This window comes from Meriones unguiculatus, chromosome 1, assembly GCF_030254825.1.
Source record: "Meriones unguiculatus strain TT.TT164.6M chromosome 1, Bangor_MerUng_6.1, whole genome shotgun sequence".
In the NCBI taxonomy this organism is placed as follows: domain Eukaryota; kingdom Metazoa; phylum Chordata; class Mammalia; order Rodentia; family Muridae; genus Meriones; species Meriones unguiculatus.
In genome coordinates, this window is record NC_083349.1 from 88631193 (window position 1) to 88651984 (window position 20792).

Here is a 20792-nt window from a genome sequence, read left to right on the forward strand (position 1 = left end):
ATTTTTTAACCAAATAACGAGTTTTGAGAGATATACAATTTATGTAATAACTCAAAAAGCCTGGAATACATGGGAGGTTCATGATGGTTGGGTATTTTGCTGTACTGACTCACACTAATATTATGTCAGGCAATACACCAGCCAAAGTTTGTATTTCATATTCCATTTCACACTGTCTGCTTGATGTAAAATTGATGCAGTAAAGGGAAAAGCAAACGCAGAGGTCCAACTCCAGCAGATTGTCTGCTGACAATGTGTTCCTCAAAGAGCCAGCACAGACTGCCAAATGTAAGTTTGGAGTGGAAAGCACCTCTTCACTTAGCCACCTGAACAGGGGCCAGGCTAGCCCTCAACAAGCATTTCTGGACTGGTGATCACAGCCCTGTTACTTGTGAATAAAGAAATTAAATGTCACCAAACAGACAGGACCACTGTGGACAATCAGGTCGCTGACTATTCACAAAAGCCGGAGATGGCAGTGAGTCAAGCTGCATTTGGAGCTGGAGAAAGTGACAGCAGTCCTGGTGAGGAAACCACCCTTCCGGGGGGGCGGGGTAATAGGGAGAGAAGATAGAGATAGAGAGATGGAGGGAGAGGAGAAAGAGGAGAGAGACAGAAAGACAGAGGCAGCGAGATGGGGAAAAACAGATGGGGAAGAGGAGAGAGAGAAAGATGGAGGGAGAGGAGAGAAACAAAGAGGGAGAGAGAGAAAGAGAGAGTGAGATGGGGAGAAAGGAGAAGAGAGAGAGATGGAGAGAGAGAGAAAGAGAGAGAGGACACAGACAGACAGAGAAAGCTGGAGGTGGGATGGCTGAGGGCAGCATATTGAGGAAAAGAGGTATGACAGCTACTCATACCTCAAGAGGAGAGAACTTGGAGGCCATACCCTCAAAGGAATGAACACTGTCCATACGAAAGAGGAGTAAGCTGCTGTTATTTTTTCTAACTTGATAATATGTTCTCATGTTTATATTTTCAAACTAATATGTGATTAAAAGCACACTTAATCCCTCCTAATTCTAGAATATCACTGAATGAAATTATTATCTTCTAATGGATTTAGTTCTTTTCAGAGCCCAGATGACATGTCATAGAATATCTCTTTCCAGACAGTACATAAATATCCCTTTCCAAACAGTAAAATGACCTATAGTAACTACAGTTTATGGGAAACTACATAAAAATATCTGGCCAAAGCACTGGAGAAAATGTAGCCATCTGTGTATTGCCTCTAAGCTGCTCAGTAACATACATGGCCACTTCACAATATCTGAAGATTTGATGACTGATTTTCATATTAAAAAATTAAAAATTTTATTTTTTTAATGATTTATAAACAGATCTACAAAACAAAGAGTCATGAAGAATTATAGGAGACTATTTTTTTTCTTGGCAGCTAGCACTTGAATTTGCAGGCAACCAGAAACCATACATATCTTTCTCTAAAACATGAGGCCCCCATACTAGCTTCTCTCCAAATTTATAGATCCTTTCCCACTTTGCCATGTTAAATATATGAACTATGCATTCATTTAATCCTGACACCAGATTCAGTGTTCCCTTGGACTGTGCACACATTTGATGTGGTGTATTTTAGCTTAGTGAATTTTCCTTGGCAAAAGCTCTGCTCCTGCCTGGGAACTGATTGAACTTCCGCAGAGCCAATATGGTTCTCAGCTCTCCAATTTAAATGCTGCCAAGGATTTTCTAACATGTGCCATGAGAAATTCAGCTGCACATAAAACCCCATTCATTAAATAAACAGTGAACTAAGCAACCTCTGGCAAAAAGCACACCCCATCTGACACTGGGAACACTAGGGGCCTTAAAAAGGAAGTAATTAAAGATTGCATTAAAACGAAATGCCCTAGTACTTAACAGTCATAATTGAAAAATAAAAGTTCCCAAGCCATGGTCTCCATACATTTAAAGATTTTGGAATGAAAAAATGAACAATTGTACATATATTCACATTTCCAATAAACCTAAAAGAGCTGCATATTTCATTGGAGAACAAGCTTATATAGCATGTATCTCCATAAACCTTGAGGATATCAAGTAACTTTATGAAATTTTAGGGGCTACCTCATTTTGACCTTAAAATGCTTTGATAGTTTTTAAATGACCAACCTCAATATTTTTTTTAAATATTCTTTGCTTACCTGATGGAAACTTATAAATGCATCCTTCACAAAAAAGCAAAGTAGAGAAATAAAGGTTAAGCAAAATAATGACGTTTGGGAAGCATTCATGTAGACATTCACATCTGAGTGTGATTAATTACTTACTAGAGCATAATTTTTTTATGAAAGTAGTCACTTATTTTTGTAGATAAAAAGAATACTCTACTTAGACACTTAATCCCTTAATGTTTAGAACATTGCACATTAATTATTTTTATTTTAAAATTTATTTGTGTGTATGGGTGTTTTGCATGAATGTGTATCTGTTCACCATGTACGTGACTGATGAGGCCAGAAGAGGAATCAGATATATGGGACTAGAATTACAGGTATGAGACAGCATGTGAGTGTTGCCACTTGAAACTGGTTCCTTCAGAAGAGTAGCCAATGCTCTGCACCACTGAGACATCTCTTCAGGCCCTGGACCTTGGACTTTTAAAATCAGAACAGTGACAGTAATGACAACACTTTGCTTGGTGCCCAAAGTCAAGCACATGGTACTGCATACCTGCATATGCTTTACCAAAGAAAGCTTATACATGTCTGCATATGCTTTACCAAAGAAAGCTTATACATGTCTGCATATGCTTTGCTAAAGAAAGCTTATACATGTCTGCATATGCTTTGCAAAAGAAGACTTAAAAATCATACTTGAAAAAAACTGCTTCAAAGGGAATCTGAAACTTGATCAAAGAAGTATAACTGGTTAAGTAAAGATGTGACTGCCTTCTTCCTTCATAAAGCACACACACACACACACACACACACACACACACACATACACACACACAGACTCACAATCTTAAAAATGTATTACTTGTTTTTCGTTTATCACGTGACATTAAATCATACATTTACATCCCCCACCTCCGGGACCAAATCTACTTTGCAAAGTCTTTTCATTGCAGGTGCTACAAACAGCAGTATTGGCTGTCTTAAATGTCAGCTTCTCTTGTATGCTTGGGGATACCCAGGGGGAAGCTTGCATGAGCAATGCAGGCAAAATGTTTGAGAGCAAACGGTTAGTCCCACAGTGTAGATAACCCAGCAATTATAAGATCAAATTCCATGTGTACCAGCTGAAGAGGGTTAGTAGAGGTTTCCAGATGTTAGTGCTGATAATTGTCATGAGAGGAAAAACCAGACAGAATAGCCACACAGCACAAAAACTCATTAATAAGGAGCTGTCCAGGTACTCAGTAGAAATACTTTAACCACTCTTTGTTCACAACTTGATGACTCTCAAAAGAAGTAGATTTGTGACCCAGGAAGTGACCTTAATTCCTGATGAGAAGCCATTCAAAGGAAGTAAGTACTTTACTCTATCTGCAAACATTTCCAGTTCGTTGGCACCGGATTCTGGTATCTTACTACAGTAAGCCCCCACAACCTCGTTGTTGCTAGAGTAGAATGAACAGGATGACAACTGCATTTGCTGTTTTTCTATTTTCTCACTTGTTTCCATCTATAGTTGTTTATCTGGCATCCAACTAGTAAAATATTTTCCAGCATGAAGTCAGATTTCCTAATACATTAAAATACAAAACATAATCTTTTATAAATTAATACTTTACCAAGAAGTATACCAGTAGGAACGCAATTCTAAACAAAATATGATTTCCTTGTGCTATTTAGAAATCCCTTTAAGGCCTGATGTAGTATTCCAAACCTGTAATCACTGTACTCAGGAAATAGATTCAGGGAGATCTTCAGTTCAGGATTAACTGAGGATACAAAGTGAGACTCTGACTAAAATAAATAAATAAAGTAGAAATGAAAATTTTCTTTAAGGGGGAAATATTGTAATTATAATTTTTTTCACAATTTATTCATTATATATCCTGATTGAAGCCCCTTCCTTCAATTTCCCCAGTCCCACCCTCCCTCATCCCCTTCCCCTAGTCCACTGAAAAGGGGAGTTCTCCACTATTGCCATCTGCCCATAGCTTGTTAAGTCTCATCAGGACTGCCTAGATCCTCTTCCTACATGGCCTGACAAAGGTAATTATAATCTTAAAAAGATCGCTTAAAAATGCCTTTAAATGAATGTTAATGCATAACTTGCTATATATAGGTTGTGAAGATCAAAGACACTTGAATGAGTTACAAATGCTTATTAGTTGCAAATACCATTACAAACATTTATCTTGTCCACAGAGAAAACGTAAATCTCCATATGCTATCATTATACACACTAACTACTAACATAAAATGGCTTAGTAGACATAGTAGAATATATTATATAATTATAAAATTAATTAATAATATAATTAATTGATAAATAATTAAGTAATGTGGACCTGAAACAAGAAGAAATACCTTAGTGAGACAAAATAGAATAGTCAGTCATAGAACCTTCTATATGTAAGCATTTTATGTGGTGATTATTAAAAATTAATGGCAAAACATATTTAAAAACTATGTAGGTTCCCTTAAGTAACCATGAATGGGAGGAGTCAATTTGTATTTTTCACCTTAAACAAAAGTTATATAACAAAGGTGTTTAGGACAAATGACCAAAATCTGTCAGCCGTAACAGGCTAGGTTTGGCTGCCCTCACTGAAAGAAACTGATGATAGTCAAAAAAGCAGAGAATTATACCGATGTACCAAGAGTTCTAGATATTCCCACCTTCCAGAATTCTTACCTGAGTTTTAAGCTCAAATAGAGAAGGAATTGGTGTAAGATTCAAGGGCCTTAATTAAAGCAGTTCTTGCTCAGATGTGTGGTCAAAAGTATACATCACTGTCATTGTGTGAAATGTGTCGTTGTCAGGAGAGAATTACTTTCACTTGGGACACTGCTTCTTCATCGCAGATAACTGCCCTCACCTAAAAGGGCCAGAAGGGCTCATGAGCAGTAAGTTGCTGTTCCTAAAACACAGAATGAGAGCTATTAAATTCAGTGAGTTCTCTGTTCCTTCAGCCTAGAAGGAAGACGAGAAAGATTAGATCAACACTCTGATTGATAATTGTGCCCATTGGCAGCGGCAAGCAGGTAACCCCGCAAGGAGCCAGGTGCCAAATGAAGGCACAGATACAAGGTTTTTATCCTGCCTTTAGTTTCATTGTGGCCTAGATCAGAACTCAGTTATTTTCAGCAAAGCCAGTTTGTATATACCTATTTCAAACACATTTCAAATATATTTAAAATAAAGTTTTACATACAAACACACATGCATGTACTTATAATCAAGTAACAAATATTTTATATCAAAATAATATGCTTATTAAATATTTCTAGGAAGAAGTTTGCAAGATTAAAATGGTAAAATGATGAACATGCTGGAAAAATGATAAATTAAAATGTCAGAAGCTTGGTATATCCCAAGCAACACGTCTCCTATCATTGCAGAGGGAAAAGAAAGACTTTATAGTAAATGTTAGATTATATATATATATATATATATATATATATATAATGCACCCAGTCTCTCTCTATATATATATGTATATATATATGTGTATATATGTATATATATATGTATATATATATACATGCACCCAGTATATATACATTACTGATATTTGAGGTCAACTTTCTAGAATTCATTTCCTAAAGACAGTATGGAACCATTGTTCTGAAAAAAAAAAATCAAACAAACAGGCATCACACTGACTCTTGTGCTACTCACAGAGAAGAGCACTGAAATCTGGAGTATAGAGAATCATGACTGGGCAGGAAGGTCAGACTTCCAAGTTGGCTTTTATCATCCAGTGTTTTCCACATGGCTTTCTTATTGTATATGGGAAGAGCAATACACTGACAATTTTATTTTGTAAATAGGGTGCATTAGGTTGTCCATCTGAGTCTCAGAGAAAATGTTTTTCAATATTGCTTAAACAAAGTACTGTGGAATTTTTATTATCCAGATTCTAAGGAATTTTGGTATCCATGTAAATGTCACAAGCTTGTGTTGATAAATGTTATTGTAGTCTGTTTTTATGTTTTCTAACCAGTTTTGTTATTTTTGGTTAGAGTAAATGCCATATTTAGCTAAAACTTTTGTCTACAGTCTACCCCTGAATAGAATTAAATTAGTGGTTAAAACACCAACTTCACCAGGAAAAACCCCATTACCTTTCCTCCCAACCCCTGTAAACTCTATCATCTGTAAAGCTCCCCATGTTTCTCTCCATAATATTTAAGAGTTGTGGTGTTGGTTGTTTTTCTTAGCATTGTATTGGGTTGCTTTGTATGGGAACTGCATTCATCTGCCTTTTCCTTTCATCGCTATTCTTCGCTCCACAGACACACAACAGCATGGGTGGCATGTCACTTCATTAACGAGAAAATCTTTGTCTCACAATCCCATTGGCCCTGTGGCCTTTTGATGTCATGAAATATTCATTTGACTCTTTAAAGAAGTGAGTTTCAGAATAAATGATGTTTGGTAGAAATCAGGACAACAGTGACCATAAGCGACATCAGTTATCTTTGCTTTATTTAATTGTCTCCCTGTGGTGGTCAGAACATAGGAAAAATGTTTCTACCTTTGTTCTTGCTTTCTTTTGTTTTGTTATGGGACACAATTTGTCTGGCCTGAAACACATTGGGCATCTAAAACTGGCTTGGATTTTTGTGATCTTTCTGCTACTGCCTCCTGCGTGCTAGGACTGCAGGGCCCACCGCGCTTAGCTTAATTTTCTACTTTTATTTAGCCATAAAAGAATCTTTCTTCTGTCTTTTTGATGTAGTTTCTCTTTGTTTGGACTGTGCCACCTTTCAAATGCAAACCATGCTTTGAGTTCAACGCATTTGTAATAGTAAATTAAAAGAGAGAGCAAGAGCGAGAGCGAGAGCGAGAGAGAGAGAGAGATAATCTGAGTGTTTTAGCCAGGAATTCTTAGGTATAAAATTATCAAATATCATTCATGTATATTTGGTTATGTGCATAGACTTCGTTGATCTATATTATAGATATGTCATTTTCTTTTGATATAAGAGTCACTGTGTAAAGCAGGCTACCCTCAAACTCCTACAGATCCAACTGCCTCTGCCTCCAAAGTGCTTTCATTTAAACTATATAAAAAACATGCCTGGTTAGTTTTTATTTTTGAGATATATCATATATTATAATTTATATGAATATTTTGTAAATATCAGTAATATCAACTTTAACATATTCGTATAAACAAGTTTATATCTAGTAATACAAAAATGTTATATTTGAGTGCATGCTAATTAATTCAAGAACCTCATTGAAATATCTTAACTGATGTATATCCTTAATTTTAAAAGTCCTTATCAGAGTGGTAAATGTTTCTTCACTAATTTCACATCTCCCTACTCCTTTGGAAGAGCTGTATCTATCCACTGCCTTTGCAGAAACCTTTAACACATCTCTCAAGGCACCTCTGTATATATTTAGGTGGTCTGAACTTTCTCTTTTGTAATGGTTTAGTGTTTAGATTTTCCTCAACATGAGGAACAATATGCTAGCTTCACAAGGAACAACTGGAGCATACCATAAAGACAGATGAAACATATGTCTTTCATTTCTGGCTGAACTCACAGACACTAAGAGGAAAAACCATTCAGGAATTCACACATACGACATGTAATAATGCAATAACAATGCATTAAAGTCACTGTGTAAAGCAGGCTACCCTCAAACTCCTACAGATCCAACTGCCTCTGCCTCCAAAGTGCTGTCATTTAAACTATATAAAAACATGCCTGGTTAGTTGTCTGGCCAGACAACTAACAGATTAAATATAAAACAAACCAAAAAATAGACTAAGCAAAGTCTGAAAGCTGTATCTTATCTATCTCCTTTTGAAACTTAGATAGAAGCCAATGGAGCAGGAAGGTGAAATTCAACATTTTGAATTCCTTTAAAACTATATCAATATTCCCCAAATCTCTTGATTCTAAAACTATATCTACAATATTCAATAATATCACCAATGGTTAGTTTACCAGTATATAAACATGTATTTGTTCAAAAGTGAAAAACAACTTTCTACATGAGAAACATTCACACGAGAAATTGTAGAGTAAGCCTACAACTAAGAAACACATTGTCTCAGAAAAGCAAAAATAGCTCACTCAGGAATTCTAAGAAGGCTTAGAACACTTACAGCCACTTCTTAGTCTAATTGAACCAGAGTCGGGTCATTATAAGAGTGAGTCTAACTTTGGAAACATAGGATAATTATGGAATGTAGGTCAGATGAAGAAACTGTGGTAATCTGAGACCGATGAGCATTTCCACATCAAATTGCTTTTCTGTTTTTCCAAGTAGTCTTTCAGTGAATGCAAAATGGGGAGGAAAAATGGGCAATACAGTTTTACTCAGAAAATAAATTTTCAACTCTCTGGTTTTCACATGGGCATTTTTCATTGTAGAAATAATTCATACCCTACAAAATGAACTTGAACATGAGCCTTTCCAGTGTATAGGCTGACTGTTTCACAAACTGTATAACCACAAATGGTTAAACATTTCCCTAGAAAAATACATTAAAAAAAATATGGTACTTTGTTGTTGAGGTTGGTCCACAATCCCACATTTTTCTATATTCTACTTTCATGCTTAAACTACATTTATAATATTTTTAATAAAGCCTATATCTTAGGATTTGTTTGCAGTGAAGAGACATTATAACCATGGCAACTCTTATAAAGGAAAGCATTTAATTGGAGCTGGCTTACAGCTTCAGAGATTTAGTCTATTATCACCATGGCAGGAAGCATGTCACGGTGCAGGCAGACATAGTGCTGGAGTTGCTGAGAGTTCTACATCTTGTCCTGCAGATAGCAGAAGGAGACGGTGTGGCATAGCATGAGCATAAAAGACCTCAAAGCCTGCCCCTGCAGTGGAACTCTTCCTCCAACAAGACCACATTGACTCCAACAAGGCCACACCTCCTAACAATGTCACTCCCTATGTGCCAAGCATTCAAACACATGAGTCTATGGGGGAAGGCTATCCAAACCACCACAGCCTGAGAACTTGCTTTGACAGAGTGAAGGAAGAATTTGATTCACCTCTTAGCAAACTCTATGCATGCTCTATGCCAAGCACTGACTTAGCACTACACAGGAGTGAGCAAGATTCCTACTTACACAAAGATGTAGATCAAGGTGGGAATTCATTATGTGCTCTTGTGGGAGTAGTTTTTATGGATAACTCTGAATAATATTACCAAGGGAAATTGTCCTACTTTCTCTCAGTATCTTTCCAAGTGCCCTCATTATTAAGATACATAAAATTTTAAGATTGCAACTAAAATCCTTACTAACAAACAGTTTCATTACTCCCACATCCTCCAACTCTCTCATGTATGATGTCCTATTTAAGGGATAAGACAATTGTCTGTAGCCCAACTTCTTCATGTCAGAAACGCCCACTTCTATGAAAGGAGGTTGAGTTTCCAACTAATAGATTAGTCTTGATGGATGGAAGCATCTGTGTCATCAGTTCAGAAAGAAATGACTCAGTCCTAATGAATGCACAAATTATCTCTAAATACTAATATACAAACCACAAAGAATTATAAAAAATTAACAGGCTGAGTAGTACAAAAGTCATGATGAAAGCTTTGAAAATCACCCATAAAAAACATTTTCTCTGCTGCTAATGATCTCCAAAGAAAGACAATCCTAAATCAACTTCCCTGAGGCGTAATAGTGCTTTCTCTTTTCAAGAGAGTATTCTTAAGAATTAGTGTAATTCCTCTTTGTGATTGCTTAAATTCATTTTCTCTTCTTTTGTTGTCAGTAGATGCTTGTTAAGCCATTGCACATATTTATTCAAAGAATAAAGGATATCCTGTGCTTTATAGTAATCCATCCTGAAGATAAAAGAAAACTAAAGCCACAGGCTCAACATTGAAAAGATGTCACTTATTTATTTGATGAAAATCAAATATAAAATCCAATTATGTGTGTGGATTCCATTTTCTAACTAACAAAAAAAAACTGTAGAAGCAAATTTTCAGATATGGTAAAGAGATAGCTATCTATTCTCATGTAGTTTGATATAATCGCTATTATCTAAGTCTGACAATGCACTTGACATTGTTTTACCTTTATATAGAGTTTTCTCACATACATTTTCTCATTTAAACATTACCATCCATCCATGGTATGTTACCTCCTTGAAGAAATACAGAAGAAGATTATAGCGATCATACTTTTTGTAATGGTCACATTTGAATTTGAATGCTGGAAGCTGATTCTGGAGCTTGAACTGCAGAATCACTGACAAGGAAGGCTAGTCACTGAGTAGTCACATCAAGAGGCTCATCATCTATCTTGGTTCAATTGGCCAAGCCTTGAAGGAAATACCTACTGTGTTGGTTTAGTTGATATTATTATTTGTGAACAAATGAATTTGGAGCCTTACAATATTGGTTTCTATGAAAAGCTCTCTCCTTTAGATAGAGTTATACCTATCTTTATATAAATAGCAAATCCACCTTTATGTCAGTATAAGCTATATGTTGTATAAATGTGTTTATCCACCATAAGCATTTTGTAAAGAAAATATATGATTGTTAATCTTTATGTCAAAATACTTATGAATTTTGCAAATACACTGCAAGAGCAGATACATTATATTAAAAGTTGGCCAATAAGTTTACCCAGTGTATTATTTGGTATCCCAAAAGCCCTATGCCCATCCTCAGGCAACCAGAACCATCCTGCCCCTTTAGATGAAGTGCCTTGGCAAGAAAGAGTACAGGACAACATTTACCTGACATGTGCATAAATTAAAAGTAAAGTACCATGACCATAGAGTGACTAGATTTGTGCAAACTGCTTCACATGTAGTAGTTTTATGTCCCCCAACAGCACTCAGCTATCAATGCAGCACAGTACAAGAGGACTTTTGCTTCTCGTTTTAGTGGAGTCTTGGGGGAATTTCAGCACATCAACTTATTATAATTATTTTGCAAAGGAAAGATACATATGAATGTATTTATATTTCTATCTGTATCTGAATATCTTTGTGTTTTGGTTTTAAAATGAAATTGTTTTTGTTCAGTGAGTTGATAGCTGAAATTTGTTTGAAAAAATACAAGAAAACCAACTAATAATTGTGGATTTCATGATTTATTTGAAAATTCCATGAACTGAAGACAAGTTACACCTGAAGTCTAAATTCTCACTGCTTTTCTCTACCAACAGGTTGTATATAAAAACAATGATGTAAGGCTGGAGTTATCTCGACTTGCCAAGCAAGGAGATCCTAAGATGAAGATACATGGTGTGGTGGCATTTAAGTGTGAAAATGTGGCAACCTTAGACCCAATAACTTTCGAAACTCCAGAGTCTTTCATTTCTTTGCCTAAATGGAATGCAAAGAAAACAGGCTCCATATCATTTGATTTCCGTACAACAGAGCCAAATGGCCTCATCTTGTTTAGCCATGGCAAGCCAAGACATCAAAAGGATGCCAAGCACCCACAGATGATCAAGGTTGACTTTTTTGCTATTGAAATGCTGGACGGCCATCTGTACCTCCTCTTAGACATGGGGTCAGGTACTATAAAAATAAAAGCCCTGCAGAAGAAAGTGAATGATGGAGAATGGTATCACGTGGATTTCCAGCGGGATGGACGGTCAGGTAATGTAACAGTTTACTGTGTTATCAGATCTTCTCTCCCACCCCTGCATTAAAAAAAAAATGCTAGTTACTATTTCTGCTTTACCTCTACTAAGAATCAGGAGTCCAAGTAATCATAATGCTTCAGGTTCAAATCCAAATGATTAACTCGCTTCAGTGTCTTAAGCAAATATTTTATAGGCCTCAAGTACCAGACCTCACAATAAATTTTATCTTGAATTTTCAGATGACAGAAATTAGAGTTCTTATAGACTCCGCTATGTTTTTATGATATTGGGTGTTTAATGGTATCTGAACATGGAATTATAAAATGTAGAAAAATAAAAATGAGCCACCCATGAAAATTTAGTAGGGCTATGGAATGATTTACTGAATAAAACACTTCAGTAAATGTAGTGATATTCAAATCTACTTCTTAACCAACTTTTCTTTAAGACGTTTGAAATTCCAACAACAGGTATTACTGCTTGGTTTCATTTTCTGACCTATATTCCTTTAAGAGGGAAGGGAAATTTTTTCACAAGAAATATTTCCGCCGCACTTTAAAAGTTGCTTAAAGAGATTAGATTTTTGATAGTTTGAACTTTGAAGGGAAAAAAAAAATCAACCGAGAAGATACCTTTTTGTTGTAGGTGGTTATTAATATTTACTATTGGTTTATCTTCTAGTAATGCTTGCTGTTAATCTTAAACAGCTGTAAAACCAAATCACCACACAGAGACTGGGTTTTTAGTTAACCTAGAACACAATGCTGGGCAATATTTACTCCCTCCTAAACCTCCAAGCCCTCAGTTTCCTAACATTTAGATTTTCCACATTATACTTGCTTTTTGTGAAATCTTAGGTCTGGTTCATGCTCCAAGTCCTCCAAGCTCTCTCCTCCCGCTCTGCTCTCCTTGCAGTCCGCCTCCTTCTCCTCCCACCCTTTGCTGTTCCCTAGCTCCTCCCCTCTTTCCTGTCCTCTGGCTCTTCCCATTGCACAACATTGTATCTAGTTGCTTTATTCCTGTCCTGTTATACAAGAGTTGAGATAGGATGCTTATAGTGAGTATCACAATGCAATATCCAGATTGAAACCAGAGAGTTGGGGGGGGGGAATCAGCATTTGAATTAACAAGGGTAAGGCATATACATTTTAAAAGAACATTATACCAACACCTTTTGTTATGCAACAAAATTAAGAGCTGGCAAGTTAGGAAACTGAGAAAGAGCTGAGATTACTGGTACACAATAAATGGAAATTTACAACCCAGTGCTCTGAATCCAACTTGTCCCAGAAATTCTATTTCCGATTTCCCTGTTTTGGGAAATTTTACTCCTTAAATTTTATTACCCTAAAAAGGTCAGGGGTTTGTTTGTCTCTATTTTTCTGATGTAAACTAAGACATCTCTGTTCATTGGAATGTAGAAAACAATAACAAACTCTGCCCTGTCCCAGTCTCCTGGAAAAGATAGGGCTTAATTTATCCTTAGATAAATAAAAGAATTAAAATGAATATTGGAACACAACATGATCTAGTGTTTTGAAATATTGGATTGCAGATCATATTAGAACTTCAAGTATATCTAGAATAAAATTCCAAAAATGACTTTAAAAAAAAGAGAAATTTGACTTTTATAACATAATTTTGAGTCTTATTTTATAACAGAATAAAATTTAAAAAAATCACATTACCTTTTCATACTTTGGAGGTTCAGAAAACTAAAAAACAGCAAACTTCAGACCAGTTATATTTGATTATCTAGAAATGTTATACTAATAATATGAAAATAATGCATGATGTATACCAAGTTATTAGTACATGCCAAGGAATGTGAGAAGAATGCGGAACTCATCTAGTGATCATCCGATAACAGAGACTTACGTTTTAGATGTCTATTTTCAGCCTTTTTATATGAATCGTGTATATATTTTTATATATGTATGTATATACACACATGCCATATGTCACGTAGAAACATGTATCGAAAGGAAAACAAAACCTAATGAACTTTTCAGTGGATTCCATTATAATCATACCAGTTATCAAATAAATACCATAATTCTCAAGTCAAAGGACATCTAATGTTTTTGTGCTTGACCACCTATTTAATCATCCTTACTGAAAGTTTACTAACTGCTGCCTTTAAGACTTCATTAGAAAATTCCAAAGACTGATAGCATTCACTCTTATTTAAAAAGATCAGTTTTGTATTGAATGAATGAAAACATTTTCTAAGTTTTATTTGCAAACTAAAGATCAATAAAAACCAAGAGATTTTTGTTGGAATCCACTGGAAAGACAAAAGTTACTATGCTTATTGGAATTTTAATGGCAAATTTCTTTTATGTGATTAAAATCTCTAATACGTGAATTAGAACAAACAATGGGAAAACCAAAGCCAAATTTTGCCCTTCAACAGATTGAAGAAGGTAGCTCGCATTATGTGAGTCCCGCTCAGGGGAACTTAATGTCATTTTAATAGCTGCAGCTGTTAATATTTTATATATAGTATCTTAATTAAGTTCTATATTTGCACACTGCATTGATCTGGCACAGACTTTTTTTTTACAATTTGAATGAATATATATATATATATATATTTTTTTTTTCATTTTACCCAGAGTGTTCTGCATTTTGCTGTTCAGATGCAAGCATTTGTATTTGTATCTGAGTTAAAACCAAGAAACATGGAATCTCAGAGTTAAATTGATCCATTTTATATCAATTATGTTCAAAGGTTTATGGAAATGATTTTTCATATCAGAAAGAGGAATAGTATGGTTATTTCAACAGGACAGTGTGGGCTGCCTTCTAAAGTGAATTCCTTAGGCAATCCCTAGATAGATGCCCAAAACCATTGGTAAGGTCCTATTCCATTGTTAGAGTAGAGGGACCCAAGCCTCTGAGGCACTATTTCAGCAGCTGATGTCATTGACTTAAATACTAAATGAGTACAACAATCACAGCTATTTGATAACAGTGTAACTACTAATTTTCTTAATCCAAATAGAATTAAAGTCATAATAGTGGACATTCCTAAAATTTGGATATTTCCAAAACACTTTATAAAGCAAGCTCATCCAAGATCAAGTATATTTAATTTGTTTCTATATTCACAGTTCCTAATTTATTGGGCATAATAGTTGTAAACTCTCTGTGTGTGGTTTTGTGTCTCCTAGTTTGTCTCCCCACCACACACACACAAACAGAGTAGCACATTGTCAAAATACACCTAAAAAGATATCTCTTTTTTGGGGTTTGAAGAATAGTAACAAATTTTCTTGTAAATTCAACTTTTTTAAATTTATAATTTGTATTTCATTTCCTTCTTGAAGCCCTTTTACACAATATAGAAGACAGTGAGAATTTCCAATTCTGGGTATCTGAAGTAAGTCAAACAAAAAGGTCAATCATTGTTAGATAGCTTTGCAAGCCTGGTACAGGAATGAAAAGCTTTGATGAGGTTGGGACTTTGAGTTCTACTTGTTCTCAAGATACCTATATTGCTAAGCAAGTATGTAGCTAGAAGGAAATTAACCAAGTAGGAAGATATCATCTAGCCAAGTTCTGGGTTAGGCAGGTGCCAGTGACAGGGAAGATAATCAACCCGGGCCACTCATTTTCCTAGTTGCCCATCCTTGGGTCCTCTCTTCACTGTGAGCCTCTTAGGGCTGAAAAATTCTACCTTTATTTGCATGTTTTTATAGAATTTCTTTATGGGTAGCATAGCAATAAGAGAAACAATATTAATATAATTTACTAAAAATGATCTCTCTGTGTGTAACAAGCCAGATAGGCAGAGAAACATGGGAGAATATTTACAGCTAGAGGGTTAAGTTCCCATCATGACCTAAACTGAGAACGCATCTAATGGCTGTTTGAGCAGAACCCTTTAAATGTGGCAAACTCTAATGATTAAAGGAAGCACTCGATTTGGATTTTTTGCCAACCTATGATGTACCTTACTTTCCAAAATGTAGGGAGGAACCATATACTTTAATTCCCCCATTTTTATATTATTTGACCACAGCAGTTTCTGTAGACAATGTAGATTTCTTCTGTTGTGTACTAAGTTTATATTCACTGACATAGGAGGTGAAGTAGATGAGGTATCTGCAGATGACCATATCAAACCCTGAAATTAGCTAGCAAAGAAGAAGCAGTGCAAAGTGCAGGCATGATCTAGTGGATCAGGTGGACAGCTTACATCCTAGAAAAGCAATTGTCCTCTGCACATCTTAGCTGCTAGGATAAAAGCCGTTCAATACTGAGTTAACAAGTTACTGCAAAAGTCCATATTCTTGCCTGCTTTGCAGGACACCATTTGATATGTCTTTTCCATCCCTCCTCCCTTTCCAGTCTTCCCTCTCTCTCTCAGCTGGTACCAATTGTGACAACAAACAGCTTCCCAGGTGTTTAGCTGACATAGGAATTGTTCTACAACTAGGATAAGGTTAATGACTGTTTTTTAGGGCAAGAATTTTGTTTAAATTAATGTTAAACTCTTTGGCTCAGTCAAGGATACCCTCTCAAGAATTACGTAGCAAGCTGCCAGTCATATTTTCTCTGTTCCTGCAAACTATCATTAAACATTGAAATAAAGAGAAAACTCATTATTCTTGTCAAGTTCTGCTTGTGTACAGCAGAGCACAGCAGATTGTATCAGCGGTTATTCGTGGCTAAGCCTGCATTTAACAGCTAAGAAGCCATTCAGATTTGAATTGAAGTCATAGAGTTCTGGTTTAAGAACTAGAAATTATAGTGGGAAAGGCACGGTCTCTCTCCAGAGTACATAATTAGGGGTTTGCAGTAATCACTGTTCAATGTGAACAGCGCTTGCTAGCTATCTATTACCAGTGCTGATTTGTGTTTATACCGTCTGTGAACTGCCACACTTAGGTAGTTGTACTTGAACAGCCATTAGATTGTTTAGGTCTTGAGGTGAACTTGCCCTGTAATTGTAAATATTCCTTCATGTTTCTGCTTACTAGCTTGCTGCACACATTGAGATTATTTTTAGTAAATTATAATAATATCCTATATCTTATATTTGTACTCATAAAGTACTGCCCATCAGCAGGAATAATGAAATATGTTATCAGTCATTTACCAATTATTTGGCCAAATAGGATCAACTTGCCATTGGATTTTTATATCAAATTTTATTAAATTGATTTTTATATACTACAGTAAGGTTTAAAAACAAAAAAAGAACATTTATATTTTCTCTATATTTATAGCTTTTTGCTTTGTAAATCTTTAATCAAGTAGGCTGAAAATTATGTTTATAGTACAATGGTAAGTATATAAGTAAGTACAAATTTAAAATGATCAATTTGATTTTTATAAGTTCTTTTATCAAGAATGTCTGAGAAATAACATTTATTTTATGGGAGTTATATGGCCTGTAGTTGAAAGGGAAGCTTCATAGCACAGTTGCCTAGAGCCCCAGGTCTTTACGACTTCATTTATATTCACAGGCCAAAACACAGGAGCAAACATTGGCAGCAGCCATCTGACTGCTGCTCAAGCACTGGAGTGTGTCTTCTCACTGTGAAGATGGGGGACGCACATTGTAGCTGAGATGAAGGTGTCAAACTGCCCTAGGTCAATATAAATAGAAATTTCCTTTCCTTAACAAACTTCCCATATTTGAATCTTCTGGTATTTGGATACTATTGAGATGGAATAAGTGGGCATGTAGCAACTCATGATTGATGTACAGTTGAATTGCTTGAACATTAAACAATTGCATGAGTGCATATAATGAAAAATGCTGTGTGTTATGAATATGCTAACAAACAAGTTAAAAAGCATATTCTTACCAACCTTATTCAAATATGAATTTACTTAAAAGGAGCATGCCCAGCAGAAAACTGTCAACACAAGTCAAGTAACATTTTGAAGCCAATGAAATGTTGCTTTGAAGCAACTGCTTAGGTTTCCATTCAGCATCTGCAGTGAGAGTTACTGAGGTTTGTCATGAAATGACCTATCTCCTATGCTGAGAGCTGACATGGTTACTTGATTTGATTTTCATTTTGAATGATAAGGGCAGGTTGGTTTGTTAGCCAGTGTTTTAACTGCCCTTTTCATCTGCTCTGTATGGAAAGCCTGCTCCTCATTCTTTCCCAAGTATTAGGCTTTCAAACATTTGTTCTGAAATTTTTATAACCATGTCTTAGTCCCTAAGTCCTCAGCTCAAAGGTAAATCCAAGTAAATTTTAAAAAGAAAATTAAGTTGATATTTTTAAATTTTCAAGCACTTAGTTCTTTATCTAAATCCTTAATGTGATGATATTAAAACAAACAAAAAAACATTGAAAGGTTCAGGAAATCACAAATATGGAACTGCCTTCACAAGACAAGATCCTCTGTTAAATAACTGTGAACACTTTATATATTCTGGATTATAAGCCTTCTGTCAGATGTAGGGTTAATGAAGATATTTTTCCAGTGTGTAGGTTGTCATTTTGTTCTGCTTACAGTGTCCTTTGCTTTAACGAAACTTTTCAGTTTCATGAGGTCCTATTTATTGATACCAAGGTACTTTATGTTATTTGTGGCTATTGTGAAAGATGTTATATCCCTAATTTCTTTCTCAGCCCATTTGTCTTTTGGATACAGGAGGGATACTGATTTTTTTTTCCAGTTAATTTTGTATCCAGACACTTTGCTGAAGGTGTTTATCAGCTCTAGGAGTTCTCTGATAGAATTTTTGGGGTCATTAATGTATACAGTCATATCATCTGCAAATAGTGATACTTTGATTTCTTCCTTTCTGATTGGTATCCCCTTGATCTCCTTTAGTTGTCTTATTGCTCTAGCAAGGACTTCAAGTACTATGTTGAAGAGATGCGGAGAGAGTGAGCAGCCTTGCCTTGTCCCTGATTTCAGTTGGATTGATTTAAGTTTCTCTCCATTGAGTTTGATGTTAGCTATAGGCTTGGTCTATATTGCCTTTACTATGTTTAGGTGTGTGTCTTCTATCCCCAATCTCTTCAAAACTTTAAACATGAATTGGTGTTGGGTTTTGTCAAATGCTTTTTCAACATTCGTTGAAATGATCGTGTGTATTTTTCGTTTGTTGGGTCTTTGTGTGATTTAGGTTTTAAGGTGACTTTGGCCTCATAGAATGAGTTTGGTAATGTTCCTTATGTTTCTATTTTGTGAAATAGTTTGAAGAGTATTGGAATTAGCTCTTTTTTGAAGATCTGATAGAATTCTGTTATGAAACCATCTGGCCCAGTGGTTTCTTTTTGGATGTGAGACTTTCGATGACTGTTTGTATTTCCTTAGAGGATATAGGACTATTTAATTTATTTACCTGATCTTGATTAAACTTTGATAAGTCGAGTCTATCAAGAAAATTGTCTATTTTGTTTAGATTTTCAAATTTTGTGGTTCATATGCTTTTGAAATTGGACCTAATGATTCTTTGGATTTCCTTAGTGGCTGTTGTTATGTCCCTGTTTTCATTTCTGATTTTGTTGATTCTGGTAGTGTCTCTCTGCCTTTTAGTTACTTTGACTAAGGGCTTGTCTATCTTGTTGATTTTCTTAAAGAACCAGCTCTTAGTTTCGTTGATTCTTTGAATTGTTTTCTTTGTTTCTAATTTATTGATTTTTTTTGCCCTGAATTTTATCATTTCCAGCTGTCTACTCTTCTTGGGTGTGTTTGCTTCTTTTTTTGCTAGGGCTTTCAGGTGTGCTGTTAAGTTGCTTGTATGAGATATCTTGAATTTCTTTATGAAAGCAGTTAGTGCTGTGAACGTTCCTCTTAGCACTGATTTCATTGTGTTCCATAAGTTTGGGTAAGTTGTGAATTAATTTTCATTGAATTTTATTTTTTCCCTGACCCAGCTGTTGTGGCGTAGAGAGTTGTTCAGTTTCTGTGCATGTGTACAGTCTTTTTGCTCTGTTATTGATTCTGTTATTGATTCCTGTTATTGTTTTCGACCATGGTGATCTGATATGATTCAAGGGATTATTTCAATCTTCTTGTATCTGTTGAGGCTTGCTTTGAGACTGACTATATGGTCAGTTTTGGAGAAGGCTCTGTGAGGTGTTGAGAAGAAGGTATACTCTTGTGTTTGGGTGAAAAGTAATGTAGACATCTATTAGGTCCATTTGATTTTAAACTTCTGTAAGTGTCATTATTTCTCTATTTAACTTCTGTCCTGCTGATCTGTCCCTAGATGACAGTGTTAAAGTCCTCCACTATTAATGTGTTGGGATTGATGTGTGTTTTAAGCTTTAATAATGTTTCTTTTACGAATGCTGGATACTGGGCCCCTCAGATATTTGCCTCCATCTTATCATTCCTCCTAAAATTATTTTAAATAATTAGCACAAGCTTTATCTATCTGAGTACAGATGTGGGAGGCCAGAGACCTTAGACAATAAGGGTATTTGATGTGCAAGCATGAAAACGGAAGTTTTGATGTACGCACTAATATAACAAGATAGGTGTGGTCACTCGTACTCCTTTGACACTAAAAGTGTGTGTGTTGGGGCTGTGGGATCCTGAGTTTTGATGCTTGCTGGCTGTCAGCCTAACTGAAAACAGCATGCTCCAAACTCAGTGAGAGACCATGATGCAAAGGAATAAGGTGGAGCATTACGGAGCAGTACCCCAATATCCTACTCTGGCCTCCACATACATGCACAGGCACAGATACCTGTATACATATTTGCATAAACAACATACCCATATCCTACATACATAACACATAAAAATACATAAAGATTCATTCTCTTTATCATTCTCGGTCTCTTTTATTTCTCTGTCTATCTTGCTATCTCTGTCTTTTGCATACATACACAAACACACCCACACCCACTCCACACCCAATGAGTGTTCTAGATGTAATATAGAAGAAATAGAGAGAATATGGCATTGCTTTAGCCAATAAATTCCTGAGTTTTGGGGATGCCCAAGAATTCTTATTTGCATATTGTAGCAGTCTGATTAAAAGCAATTTAGTTCTGCCAATTGCTTTTTAATCTTCTTGAACTGAATTAAGCTTGTTCTATAAATAAATTGGGA

At 35.6% G+C, this 20792-nt stretch overlaps 1 protein-coding gene and 1 long non-coding RNA gene across 43 annotated transcripts in view; one reads left to right on the forward strand and one right to left on the reverse strand.

The window, feature by feature from the left end:
- Nrxn1 (neurexin 1) overlaps positions 1-20792 on the forward strand; it is a 1167492-nt gene that overhangs the window by 474406 nt on the left and 672294 nt on the right. For all 42 annotated transcript variants that reach the window (XM_060393136.1, XM_060393140.1, XM_060393190.1 and 39 more), the window contains one exon: positions 11322-11760. In XM_060393136.1, the coding sequence (XP_060249119.1) occupies positions 11322-11760 (439 nt within the window). The remainder of the gene's footprint in view (positions 1-11321; positions 11761-20792) is intronic.
- Positions 1-20792, reverse strand: part of LOC132657086 (uncharacterized) — a 37040-nt gene that overhangs the window by 12539 nt on the left and 3709 nt on the right. The window contains exon 2 of the long non-coding RNA XR_009594924.1: positions 4831-5056. This is a non-coding gene — a long non-coding RNA (uncharacterized LOC132657086). The remainder of the gene's footprint in view (positions 1-4830; positions 5057-20792) is intronic.